The sequence below is a fragment of the Antechinus flavipes genome, chromosome 6, assembly GCF_016432865.1.
Source record: "Antechinus flavipes isolate AdamAnt ecotype Samford, QLD, Australia chromosome 6, AdamAnt_v2, whole genome shotgun sequence".
In the NCBI taxonomy this organism is placed as follows: domain Eukaryota; kingdom Metazoa; phylum Chordata; class Mammalia; order Dasyuromorphia; family Dasyuridae; genus Antechinus; species Antechinus flavipes.
In genome coordinates this window covers 74,140,550-74,154,992 of record NC_067403.1, presented here as the reverse complement: position 1 = coordinate 74,154,992, position 14,443 = coordinate 74,140,550, and the positions used below count along the sequence as shown (strand labels likewise).

At 36.0% G+C, this 14,443-nt stretch overlaps 1 protein-coding gene across 3 annotated transcripts in view; it reads left to right on the top strand.

Annotated features, from left to right (window-relative positions):
- Positions 1–12,733, top strand: part of PRMT9 (protein arginine methyltransferase 9) — a 46,815-nt gene extending 34,082 nt beyond the window's left edge. For all 3 annotated transcript variants that reach the window (XM_051967634.1, XM_051967636.1, XM_051967635.1), the window contains 2 exons: positions 6,640–6,762; positions 7,827–12,733. In XM_051967634.1, the coding sequence (XP_051823594.1) occupies positions 6,640–6,762; positions 7,827–8,042 (339 nt within the window). In that variant the 3' untranslated portion in view covers positions 8,043–12,733. The remainder of the gene's footprint in view (positions 1–6,639; positions 6,763–7,826) is intronic.
- Positions 12,734–14,443: the final 1,710 nt, after the last annotated feature.

The window sequence follows — 14,443 nt, the reverse complement described above, 5'->3', positions numbered from 1 at the left end:
CTGCAATTTTGGAATCCCATTTCATAGTTTGAAAGCTTTTGTTTTTATGGGAAATAGGTACCACTCAGTTAACCAGAATGCTTTTCCCAAAGAAAATAATTTGCTTGAGTGTTTTGTTTTGTAGATTATTTCCCATTTCTATTTGAATGTTTTACTGCATTTAATAATTTTACAACTTAATTCAGCTTTAAAAATTATAAATAAAACCCCAAAAGAACATTCACATACACAAGAATTTAAAAAATTATTCTTGATACTATAAACTTGTTTTTAACAAAAAGCTATTTATTTTAATAAGATGGTAAACAAGCTTCCCCTTTGTAACCATTTTCTTCTTTTGAATTGTTTTCTTTCATGTATTTCTCCCACCAGATTTGTTGTTGTTTTTATTATTGTTTTGTGTAGAGTCAGTGTACACGTTACAGTTTTCTCTTTATAAGCAGTCTCCAAGTTAACAAAGGTATTGTATTATGAAATTTTGTGAAGTCTGATTCTTGGTACTTAAATGTATTTTCCATAGAAACAATATTACAAATGATGGTAAGGGGAGGAGGTAGAACCAAGATAGAAGAGAAAAGGCAAGAAGTTCTCTTAGCTCTTCTCAATTTCCCTTGAAAACAGCTTTAAATCTTGCCTCAAAATGAATTCTGGAGCAACAGAATCTACAAAAGGGTGGGGTAAAACAGGTTTTCAGCCCAACATAACTTAGAAGGATTGAAGGAATAGTCTGTCTCCCTTTGCTAAAAGCAAAGTGCAACCCTGTGCAGGCAGGGAAAGCCAGTAGGAGGCCTTTACCCCAGCGAAGATCAGCAACCAAAGCCCTTTGATCCCGGACTGGCACAGGGGCTAGTGGTAAGGCCTCCAGCTCCAATATAGCAGGCTGGTGATCAGGCCTGGCAGTCCTGGAAGCCTCAGTGCTGACCAGACTTGGTCAGGCAATCCCAGTGCATCTGTGAACTGTCAGCTCTGAAGGCCTTAGCAAAAACAGTGACCAGATCCTAGACTATCCCTCAAGCACAAGAAGGGATGGTATCACCTTGGATGTTAGGAGCAGACCTCAACTTTAAATGGCCCCAAAAAGGCTAATGAATGTGCAGAAAACAAAAAGCCATGATCACAGAAAGTTACTGTGGCAACAAGGAAGGTCAAAACATAAACTTAGAACAGGTCAACAGTGTCGCATCACCTGCATGTAAGGCCTCAGAGAGAAATATGGAGTGGTTTCAGGCCCAACAAGTCCTCGAAGAGATCCAAAAAAAATTTTTTTAAATACATATTTATACAGTTCTCTTGTTGCAAAAGAAAAATCAGTTTAGAAAGAAGGTAAAAATAACCTGGGAAGAAAAACAAAAATGCAAGCAAATAACAACAGAAAGAGTGCAAATGCTATGTTGTGGTCCACACTTATTTCCCAGTGTTCTTATGCTGGGTGTAGCTGGTTTTGTTCATCACTGATCAATTGATACTGATTTGGATCCTCTCATTGTTGAAGATAGCCACTTCCATTAGAATTGATCCTCATAGTATTGTTGTTGAAAGGTATAATAAATCAAAAAAATTTTTAAAAACAAATGAGAAGTAGAAGAAAAATTGGAAAAAGAAATAGTTATACAAGTGGATCAATAAAAAGTCAACAGCTTAGAAAAAGAAGATAATTCCTTAAAAAGTAGAATTGGCCAAATGGAAAAAAGAGGTACAAAAATCTACTGAGGAAAAAGAACTACAAAGCAGAATTGTTGAAATCTCCTTTTTAGGAGATACAAAAAATAACTGAAGAAAATAATTCCTTAAAAATTTGAACTGGGCAAGTGAAAGCTAATGACTCTTATGAAACATCAAGAATCAATCAACTACAATCAGAAGAGTGAAAAAATAGAAGAAAATCTAAAGTACTTCATTGGAAAAACAACTGACCTGGAAAATCATTCCAAGAGAGATAATTTAAGAACTATTGAGCCACCTGAAAGCTGTGATCAAAAAAATAACATTATCATCTTTCAAGAAATTATGAAGGAAAACTGCTCTGCTATCTAGAGGGTGAAATAGTAACTGAAATCCAAAATTAAAACTCCCAAGAACATTATAGCTAAATTCCAGAATTCTCAGGTCAAGAAGAAAATACTACAAGTAGTCTTATTGAGCAGTCAGGATTATACAGAATTTAGTAGCTTCTATATTAGGGAATTGGAGAGCTTGGAATACGATATTCCAAAAAGTAAAGACACTTAGATTACAACCAAGAATCAATTGCCCAACAAAACAGCACTATTTTTCAGAGGAAAATTATGGATTCAGGGAAATAGAGGACTTTAAAACATTCCTGATGAAAAGGTCATTTTCATTTGAAAATTTCATTTTCAAATTCAAAACTCAAAAAAGAAGCATAAAAAGGTAAATAGGAAAGGAAAAAACCAAATTATCAAATAAGGTTAAAAAAGATGAAAAATATGATACCAAGTCACACTTCAGGACACACTCAAGGATAATGTTGAAATTGATGCCATTCTTGTTCTTTACGTCATCTAATATGGTGATTTTCTTCTTTTAAAATAAAATAATGGTGGTCCTCTCTGGGAGAAAGCAGGTTTCTCGGGGAGGTTTTCTGGAGGCAGTCTTAGTATCAGTTAAGAGTAATAATCACCCAAAACGCAGCCAGGTGATAAAAGTTCAGATCTTTTATTGTCTCCAGTATAGCCCAGTTAGCTTTTCTTAGAGGCCTCTCTCTCTCCTTGGTTCTAAGAGCTCTTGCAGCTTTATCCTTTGCTTCTGCCTCTGCTTTCTTCAGCCTCCAGAGCCAGCACCAATTTGAATCTGTCTTGCCTCCAAAGAGCTCTTGCAGCTTTGTCCTTTCCTTCTGCCTCTGCCTCCAGCCAGTACCAAGGTAAAAGTTGTAATGAATCTTTCTTGCCTCTGAGAGAGGGCTTCTGGCTCTCCCAGAGTACTCTGTGTCTGGCGCAGAGTGCTCCTCTCCAATGTAATTCAGCTGAACTCCCTTCTGCCATCAGCCAGCCAAGTGGAAAATGGAATGAATCTCTCTCTAATTGGGCCTCTGCTTTCTTCTTATATATCAGAGAGTGGGATTATGGGTTTTCTCCTAGAGTGCTCTCTGGCCCTAAGAGCTTCAAGGGAGATGTGAATTCATAAAGTTACAAAGTTTTCTTTGTGAATCTCCCATACTTGTGAATTCCAATGAGTAAAGGTGTAAACACAAGCATTGTATCAATTAGTTCTACTTAGTACCTTGTTTCAGGTTCTGGCCCAAAGCATCTTGTAAGATTAGATCAAGGATACTGAACCATACTAAATTAGATAATTATTGTCTCTTTCAACTCTAATGACTTAACAGTTTGTAAGGATTCCAACAGTCTAAGGTACACTTCAAAATGCCTGGCTTTCTTTTTTTCTTGTTGCAGATATCTGTCACTAGCAGCATGCTTAATCTTTATTAACTGTGATTTTTTGCCACCTTAAAAAAAGGATCACTGCAAAATAGCCAATAACTTTAATAATCTAGTATTTGACAAACCCAAAGACACCAGTTTCTGGGATAAGAATGCATTATTTGACAAAAATTGCTGGGAAAATTGGAAATTAGTATGGCAGAAACTAGGCATTGACCCACACTTAACACCGTACACCAAGATAAGATCAAAATGGGTTCATGACCTAGGCATAAAGAATGAGATTATAAATAAATTGGAAGAGCATAGGATAGTTTACCTCGCAGACCTGTGGAAGAGGGAGGAATTTATGACCAAAGAACTAGAGATCACTATTGACCACAAAATAGAAAATTTTGATTATATCAAACTGAAAAGTTTTTGTACAAACAAAATGAATGCAGACAAGATTAGAAGGGAAACAATAAACTGGGAAAACATTTTTACAATCAAAGGTTCTGATAAAAGGCCTCATTTCCAAAATATATAGAGAATTGACTCTAATTTATAAGAAATCAAACCATTCTCCAATTGATAAATGGTCAAAGGATATGAACAGACAATTCTCAGACAAAGAAATTGAAACTATTTATAGACATATGAAAATATGCTCCAAATCATTATTAATCAGAGAAATGCAAATTAAGACAACTCTGAGATACCACTACACACTTTCAGATTGGCTAGAATGACAGGGAAAGATAATGCGGAATGTTGGAGGGGATGTGGGAAAACAGGGACACTGATACATTGTTGGTGGAATTGTGAACACATCCAGCCATTCTGAAGAGCAATTTGGAACTATGCTCAAAAAAGTTATCAAACTGTGCATACCCTTTGATCCAGCAGTGTTTCTACTGGGCTTATACCCCAAAGAGATACTAAAGAAGGGAAAGGGACCTGTATGTGCCAAAATGTTTGTGGCAGCCCTCTTTGTAGTGGCCAGAAGCTGGAAAATGAATGGATGCCCATCCATTGGAGAATGGTTGAGTAAATTGTGGTATATGAATGTTATGGAATATTATTATTCTGTAAGGAATGACCAGCAGGATGAATACAGAGAGAACTGGCGAGACTTACATGAACTGATGCTAAGTGAAACGAGCAGAATCAGGAGATCATTATATACCTCAACAACAATACTGTTTGAGGATGTATATTCTGATGGAAGTGGATCTCTTCGATAAAGAGAGTTAATTCAGATCAAAGATGGACAGAAGCAGCTACACCCAAAGAAAGAACACTGGGAAATGAATATAAACTACTTGCATTTTTGTTTTTCTTCCCAGGTTATTTCTACCTTCTGAATTCAATTCTCCCTGTGCAACAAGAAAACTGTTCAGTTCTGTACACATATATTGTATCTAGGATATACTGTAACCTATTCAACATGTAAAGGACTGCTTGCCATCTAGGGGAGGGGGTGGAGGGAGGGAGGGGAAAAATCAGAACAGAAGTGAATGCAAGGGATAATGCTGAAAAAAAAAAAAAAAAATTACCCTGGCATGGGTTCTATCAATAAAAAGTTATTTAAAAAAAAAAAAAAAAGGATCACTGAAGGAAGTAAATGATTCTCTTGGGATAAATGAGCTAAAGTTACCAGAAAGGGGGAAAATAATAAAGAAGGCTGCTGCTCTATTGGAAGAGGGAAGGATACTTTGTGGAACAATCAAGTGGGTTTTGAAAAGTGCAGTAGAGAGGAAAGGGCCAAAATACTTTCTCTATAAGGCTCCCTCAAGGAGAAGATATAGAAAGTTAGGACAGAGAAGTCTTTGGATGAGAACGTGGCTCTTCACTTGAATGTGGAGATTCATTCTTTTTTTTTTTTTTTTTTTTATATTTTTTTTTTTTAAATTTTTATTTATTTTTTATTTATTTTTTTTTTTTAAATTTTATTTTATTTAATAATAACTTTGTATTGACAGAATCCATGCCAGGATAATTTTTACATGACATTATCCCTTGCAATCACTTATGTTTCGTTTTTTCCCCTCCCTCCTCCTCCTCCCCCCCCCCCCCCCCCCAGGATGGCAAGCAGTCCTATATATGTTAAATATGTTGCAGTATATCCTAGATACAATACATATTTGCAGAACCGAACAGTTCTCTTGTTGCACAGGGAGAATTGGATTCAGAAGGTAAAAATAACTCGGGAAGAAAATCAAAAATGCAAATAGTTCACATTCATTATGTGGAGATTCATTCTGATGAAGTACTTTTTCTACTAGATTCTAAGTTCCATGGAGGCAGGTCCAGTGTAGAGCACTTAGCAGAGTGTGTCCCTAAAAAATGTTTGCTGCATTGTTGTTGATGGTATTCCATAGTTGGATGAGAAGGTTATGGGAGCTAAAGTACTTATAGAGAAACGATACATTGTTTTTTCAAGCCAAACTTAAAATTTCATCCTGTCCCCATCTTTCTCTTTCCCATCCCCACATCTTAACACTGCTGAAGAAGGCACCTGTAACTTATTTAGTTTTGTAATAAGTTAATATTAATATTTCCTTTGGGAAGTGAATATAAAATTAGTTCATTAGGGGTTACTAACATAGGGATAAATTGTTAGAAAAAAATTTTTTTTTTTTTTTAACCTATCTGTTCCTTTTCTTCATTCTCTTAGTAGAGCTAGGAAACTTTGGATTGAAAAAGAAGCCTAAGTGAATAAATAGCAGGCCACTAAAATTTTTAGGGATTTTTTTTTTTAAAGGAATAGGCTCAGAATAGTCATAAGCTGCCTATTGATTTTTGCCTCCAAAAGAATGCTTAATTTATAAACAAACATTTGGCAATATCTCTTGGTGGCATAAAATTATCCTCTTTGCTTGGCCTTCTAATTACAAAGTTGGCTTTTTCTCTACATTTGTGTACTAAATCAACTAAAAAATCATTCATTGTAATGGTCTTTCTAATAGGTTTTTAGAAAAATTCACAGAAATAAATTTTTTTTATTTATCTTGTATTATAGGATAACATTATTATAAGGTATTGCTGCTGCCTTACTTTGTGGCAATTGGGTCATAGTATGGTTTTGTCTAATTAGCAAATTAGAGTTTATGGATACCAAATATTGGCGCTTGAGTTGCCTAAGTTTCACCTTGCTTTTATCCAAGTTTTTAAATTTCTTTAAGGTAATAGTGAATCTTCCTCATATTGAAGGCTATTATGTTTATCTTTTTGAATTTTAATGTGCTTTCTCTAGGTTCCTGTACGTGTATTTTTGGATCTTTCTACATTGCCCTGTATTCCTTTAAGCAAGCCAACTGAACTATTAAGATTAGATTTGATGAATCCGTATTTGAACAATTCTAACAGAGAAGTGAAGGTAAGGACAAAATAACTAAGTAGTTACTATTTGTCTTGTTCAGAAACTTGCCTTCATTTTTCAGGTTTAATTGCCTTGTGGAACTGTATCTTGAAAAACATCTCTATCAGGTAGTATTATTTTCTGTAGGGGGAAAATGTACATTTTGCTGAATTTGGCAACATATAACTCTAATCTCTGCTACTGGAGGAGTCTGAGGCTGGTGGATTACTTGGACTCAGTTCTTGAATCCTAGATTAGGGTTAAAGCCAATTGAATATCCTTATTAAGATTACTGATGCTCCAGGGTTGGAGCATCACCAAGCTGTCTAGGGAGGGACAGACCTACCAAGGTCAGAAAAATAAAGTAGATTAAAGCTCCCTTACTGCTCACAAGTGTGGCTTGTGAATAACTGCCACACTTCTGGCCCAAGTGATTTAGGGAAATTCTACCCCCACATCCCAAAAAAGAAAGGAAAAATTTAAATTTTATATATTTTACAAGTAGTTAATATTTACAAGTAGTCTGTTAAAAGCCTAATAGAAAATATAATTCTGAACATAGCACTGATATTAATGATATTTTTTCTTTGTCAGAGACATTTGTACACATTAGGTAAGATCTGAAAATTGTATCCCCTTCTGTTATTTCCACCCCATCCCAATTGATTTTAGAAGTGGCTTCTTAATATGTTTATTGTTCATTTATCCCCTGGAGACATGAGAATTATACCGAATAAATTCCTAATATGCCACGAAGAGAATTTTCTTGCATTAAAAATGTATATTAATAAAAAAAAAAAAAAGATGTAAAAACTTTCTCCTTCTTAACAGTCACTCTCTGTTTTCTTGTAGCTGATTGCTTGCTTTACATAGCCATAGTCCTCCTGGACTTAGTTTATTTTTCACTCATAACTTTTATTAAAACTGTATGCACTTCAGTGACTTTTGTATTTTATATTTATGACTAACACAAAATGAAAGTATACCAATTCAAAATTATTTTCAAAATCCTGAGAATTACACATTAGGACTTTGCTTAAGCTATTAGAATTTCTTAAAATTAAAAAAAAATTTTTTTTTAGGTGAAGATTTGTAAATCTGGACAAGTGACTGCCATTCCATTTTGGTATCATGTATATCTTGATGAAGATATTAGCTTGGATACATCAAGTGAAACCTCGCACTGGAAACAAGCTGCAGTTGTATTAGAAAATCCTATCCCTGTTGAAATAGGACAAGAGGTTGTCCTCAGCATTCAGCACCACAAAAGCAATATTAGCATCACTGTGAAACAGTGAAAGGCCTGCAGTCTGACAATTAGAATTTTATGGTATTAATCAGTAGTGAATTTGTGTTTCATAACTGAATAAAAAAAAAAATCATTCATTGTAATGGTCCATCTAATATGTTTTTAGAAAAACAACACAGAAATAAATTTTTTTTTATTTAAAAGCTCTTGTATTATAGGGTAACATTATTACAAGGTATTGCTACTACCTTTCTGGCAATTGGATCATAGTATGGTTTTGCTTAATTAGCAAATCTTGTTAAGATTAAAGGAAATTCTTTTCATTTTTTACTGTTCAATTTTGCTACAGATTAATTTGTGTGAAACTTATTTATCAGCATTTTTCCTATGATAGATTTTATCTAAAACTTAAAAAGATGAGAAGGAATCAGTAAAAAAAAAATCATTTATCTCTATATTCTTATGAAAAACCCTTTAGCATTTTGAAGCATCTTTATCCTTTATGATTTTTATATCTGTGAGACATCAAAGAGAACTGTTACCATTTATCTTTTATCTAAACAAGAAAAGTAAAGTGATACATTGCAAGTTGAGTTCAGTTGCCATCTTCTCTTTGAAGCTCTCAGTATATCTAGTAATTTGTAACTCCCATCATGATTTCCTTATGTCTCTCAACCTACTTTTGAAAGTAGTTGCATTTAGAGAGTGCAAATTAATTTTAATGATTAGAATTCAAGTCAGACCCATTTGGGGAGGTAAATCTTTGAGGGGGAAACAAAACAATTAGCTCAACTTAACTGAAATTGTTTCTACATTTTTCTACTTATAGAGGAATATGTAAATTAGAAAGTAAGCTTTTAAAATCCCTGACTTCTGAGAAGGTATTTAGCCATTTTTTTCCTAAGGTTTATAGCATTATTGTAAAAAATACCTAAGAATATACTGAACAGAATTTAATCATAGGCCAGAATGAATAGAAACTTCGGAAAAACAGATACTCCCAAAAACAATGGAACGAGGGATATATTGGTTCAGGGGGAAAAAAAGAGTAAGGCATGATTGATATCATGTAGAAAAAAAGGATTTACGCAGGTCCAAAGCAGGAACAACAAAAGGACGGGTCCTTTGCTTGAGATGGATGGTTCAATGTGAGTGTGCTCTTGTTTCTTCTTCGTGCTCAAGGAGGTCCAATGACGACATGACACGGGGGTCACCGGACAGTGTGCTTGGCCGAGCGATTCGGTCTCAGCCCACTAAGTCACGCCCCAGGAGCAGGCAGGCTGTGTGGCACAGGTGGCTTTGCTCATGGAGTCCTGAGCCACCTGGGGTGTAGCATTCCATGCTTGGGCCGCTTGGCCATCTCCCATGGCCCGTGATTGATCCTGAAACTTCAGAGAGAACTGGGCATCCTTGAGCCTTGTGACTGGTATGGGTGCTTGTCCTGTGCGAGTTCCCTCTAAAATCACCTTTGAGGCAAAAGTGTGCATGACACCTGGGCGACGGGGTGTGCTCTCTGTAAGAGCTGGAGTGCTTGGCAGTCCACACAAGAAAGGGCCTCTGTGTGTAACCTCAGAAAAATTCCAAATCTTCCAAAGACAATTCAAGTTTTCTTCAGTATTCTGGCTCTGTAGACCTTGGGTTTGGTGGGCGGCCTGGGATCCCAAGCCCTGATTTAGCTCTGGCAATCACACCAATTCCACCTCGGCATACATCCCTGAAAAGTACCCTGCTACAGTAAGTGAATCTGGCCACAGCGTTCAGAATTTCTCATTTAGCGTAACGTTGTGGCGTGGGTGGGTGCATAGAACCACTGTGCTCTTGTTGTTAGTTGTCTGGCCTAAACTGGCACCCAAGGCAGAGAAATCCCCTACTCGCGCCTCTCAGTGTTGGGCTCAAGCGCACAATCTGTGATCAGAATGTCAGAAATTCCCCTCCATTTATTTAGTCTTGGCTTGTGGCCTTCTCAGGTTAGTTTGCCATCAGCGCAGTTGCTGAGCTTGATGCTCTTTTCATTTTCATCGAAGGCATCAGCACACAGCCCTGCTTCCTGCATTCTTTGGTGACCAGGAAGGTGCGAGAGATCCTTCATCCAGAGCCCAGTTGAGCGTGTTGCCACAAGCCGCATACAGCACTGATCACCTCCTGTAGGCGATGAGGCTCCATACAATCTTAACAGGAGCCCTCATGACTGGCAGGATCAGGGGCTTGCAACAGGGCGACGAATGCTGATTACAAACTCTCCTCCTCCTGGCCTTTCTCCTGGAGTTGTGTGACAGCAAATACCATACCTACCCAAAGCACCTTTATGTCAACATAAAGGTAACAGAATGGTTTTAACTTTTACCTTTCTCAAAAAAAAAAAAAAAATTTAGCCTTTGAATTGACTATCCCCCATGTCTGCAGTGACTTCCCACGCCACCTCTCTACCACTCAGAGTCACTTTGTTGTTGCTCAGTTTTTGAGATAGAATATAAACTTTCTAAAAGTAGAGATGATCATTTTTGTCTTTGTATTTCCAGCATAGTCCCTCGTATCCTGGCACTTAACGGCTTGATGCTTGATAGAAAGGCAAAAATGAACATGGTTTATATTGAATTGAAATCTGAGATGAAAACTAGCAAAAGAGCATTTTGGTGTTGGAGTTCAGATCTTTTGGCCCAGACTAATGGCATCCCAGAGGATTGATTTGATTGTCATGCATAATCTTTTTAAGAAATTGATGTGCCAGAAATCAGAGCCTGGCAAATGTCCCCAGTTTTCAGAAGGTTGGATTCTGCTTCCAATATGTGTCTTGTAGGATCATGGACAAATCCTTTATCCTCCGAGCCTTAGTTGTTTATCCGTAAAATGGGAATAATGCCTGTAGTATCTACCTCAGGGGGTGACTCTGAGGCTTAAATGAGATTATGTATAATGCTTTGCAACCTCTAAAGCACCATATAAATGCCAGTTGTCATTAACATTTAGCATCCCAGGAGAATATTGGTGTTGAGATGAGTTTTTATTTCAGGGAGCAACTTAAGGTCAAAAACATTGTGCAGTTTCTCAAATGCAATCCAATCTGCTCTTTCAAATTTGAGGCCTAACTGATCATCCATCTGTATACCCCATCCAAGACAGATGTACTTGATTGACTCTCCCCTCAATTGTATTTCAGTCTGGACCATTGGCATTTTTCATGTACTTGGCTTTTCCTTTAAGAATTATGCCGGCCTCCTTTGAGTTAACGGTAAATGTCACTGAGGCAGATCTGTTCTTTATCACATCAAGACCAAGAATTCTAAAATTTCATCTGCCAAAGGAAACATCTGGAAGATTCATCATCTTTAAGGATTTTGTTGTCCACTTGGTGTCTGCATTGGACGTCCTCCGTAATAGTGACAGGTTTGACCAGCGTGTTTTCTTCTTTTATTCTTGACAGCACCAGAGAGGATTGTTGATCAAAGTTACCTGTGGTATTATTTACCAAGGAATCTTATATAAACTCAGCATGCATGACAGACAACTTGATGGAACAGAGAGCTTTTAAGATAGTCACAGGATCTTATTTTAAGAAGAAAATGGCATTTATATAGCATTTTAAGGTTTTCCAAAGCACTGAACCTATTTTCTCATCACAACCCTATGAAGTGGGTTTTTATGTTCTCCACATTTTATAGAAGAGGAAACTTTGAGTCAAGACAGATTTAAGTGGGTCCTCCAGGGTCCTGCAGCTAGAAAGCATTGGAGTTAAGATTTGGACTCAAGTTTCTAAGGATCTTATTATCATCAACTTTGTGGCTGCTGTAGAAAATTGTACAAAATTGACTGTTCTGTTCAATTTCCAACAAGGATAATCCTTTTACATACGTGTAAATCATCTTCCTATGGACTGCATCAGAAAATATGAATGGGAGTTAATGATGTCCTGTGTTGCCTTTGGGAGAGTTATACTGCCTACAAATTTCTGGTAATTGTAATGTCACAAAAGTTCTCGTTGGTGTCTCACATTTTGGAGGTGATCTTGAAGACAATGCTAGAGAAGTGCCAGCTCACTTTGGAATAAAACAGACAGGCTGTGAGGTGGTCCCAGTAATATCTATTGTCTGTTATCTTAGGACCAGGCCATTGAAATATGGAGAGGCTTGTATCACTCAAGAGACTGGCCAGTGGGGGATACATTTCTTGGTCAGGGCAACTTATAAAATGCAAAATGGTCTTCAAATCTTTTCTGGTTCCCTCCTTTAAAAAGTGGTTTTACATATTTAACATGTATTGGTCAACCTGCCATCCCGGGGAGAGAATGGGGGAAGGAGGGAAAAAAGTGGAACAAAAGGTTTGGCAATTGTCAATGCTGTAAAATTACCCATGCATATAACTTGTAAATAAAAAGCTATGAAAAAAAATTTTTTTAAAATGGTTTTAATTCAACCTACCCTTCCCAGGAAGCACCCTGATGAATCTTCTTACAAAGCTGGTTTCTCAAAAATGTGTTAAATAATAATCAAATGGTATGATTGTAACTGATGGTATATTTCACTTTCCACTTTTGAAATTGGCCAGTTACATATGCATACTTCAACTTTAGTGGAATAGTTCCAATATCATCTGCTCTGTATTTTAAGATATTTACACTGTAAAGTCATGTATTTTGTTCTTTTATTCTGTATCACACCATACAGATCCTTTCATGTTTCTCTCATTTCCTTCTATTGTAATTCCTTACAGTGCTGTGGTGTTTTATTAAATTGATATATCATAGTTTGTTCAGTTATTATGTATAAGTTATTCATTTTTTATATCTGTAGTGATGGTGAGAGTGGTGAAAAAAAGAGAAGTGCAAGAAGCAGTGTTTTTAAACAGTTTGTAGTTGTTATTTTAACACTAGGAACACTATAAGATTTTTGTCCAACTGCCAACAAATGGACATATGCTTAAAAGAAGCTATATCAATATTTACATTTTTTACAATTAACTAAACCAAAGGATGGGAAGAAGTTGTACTTAGATAGAATGGTGGCCCTAGCAAAGAGAAGCATCATTTCATAGTACATTAGGTCATCTTACCTTGTAATATCAATATGAGTGTATGCAAAAAGATAACCATAAAGACAATTGTATGAGCTACAGGAGATGTAGAAAAATTCTACAGAGTAGAAGCAGAAAAGTACTTTGACAACTTGAGAACTTCAAACTAAGTTAAAATTTACCATAATGGTCATTACCTTGATGCAAAATTGTACATCAATGGTGGAGAACAACAAAAAGGTAGAAAATACGGCTTAACATTAAGAAATGAAAAAGCACAAAGACTTGTAAACTATTTCATAAAGTTCATGGCTATAAAACATGATTACCTCTAGAGGAGAATCATAAAGCAGAAAACTAGACATAATTTATGGCCCAAATGAAGTTTACTTTATTTTAACAGACAAAAAGCAACTTGATACTCATCAGGTATACAGGATTTACACTTTCTTAACTGTCTCAGTCAGCTTATTTAGATAAGCTACTGAGGAAAAAAATAAGAAGACGACATTAATTCTATTTCTCACCATTTGCTATAGGAGTAAAGGTAGTAGAGAGCAATTTCTATAATAAACTCAGAAGAGTTTGAAGAAGCCATCAAACATTTGGTCTTAATGAGAGCCCAAAATAACATTTAATTTTTTTTCTTAAGGTTACTTTAATTTCTAAATTCTTCCCGCTCCCCCCCATAGAAAAGGCATATATATATATTTACAAATATATAGCATAAATTCCCTAATGAATTGTGTCCAACCCCCCTCCCCTCCAAAAACAAGGAAAATATGATTTTATTTGCTCTCTGAATCACCTCTCTTTCTCTCTCTGAGGTGGATTGCATTTTTCATCATGAATTCTTTGGAACTGCATGCAGTTAGTCATTGTGTTGATTTCAGTTTTTAAGTCTTTGAAAATTAACTTTATAATATTGTTATTGTACAAATTGTTCTAGTTCTGTTCACTTCACTTTGTATCAGCTCATGCAAATCTTTCTGGGTTTCTCTGATACCATCGCTTTTGCCATTTAAAATTGTTTAAATATGAATTTAAAAAAAATTTCAGTTTTAAATTCTTTTCCTTTAGCCCCTTCCTCATTGAGAAGATAAGCAATGATACTCATTTTACATGTGAACTCATGCAAAACATTTCAGTATTAAATCATGTTAGGTGGGTGGAGCAAGAAAAAGTGAAAAAAAGTGTTTCGATTTGCTCTCAGAGTTTATCAGTTCTCTCTGGAGATGGATAGCATTTTTCATTATGAATTATTTGAAACTGAAATGGATCATAGTGATCAGAACAGCTAAGTCTTTCACAGTTGTTGATTGTGTTACAATATTACTATTATGCATAAATTTTTTTCCGGGTTCTGCTCATTTCTCCTTCATTAGTTCATTTAAGTCTTCCCAGGTTTTTCTGAAACCATCCCCTTCATTATTTCTTACCCCA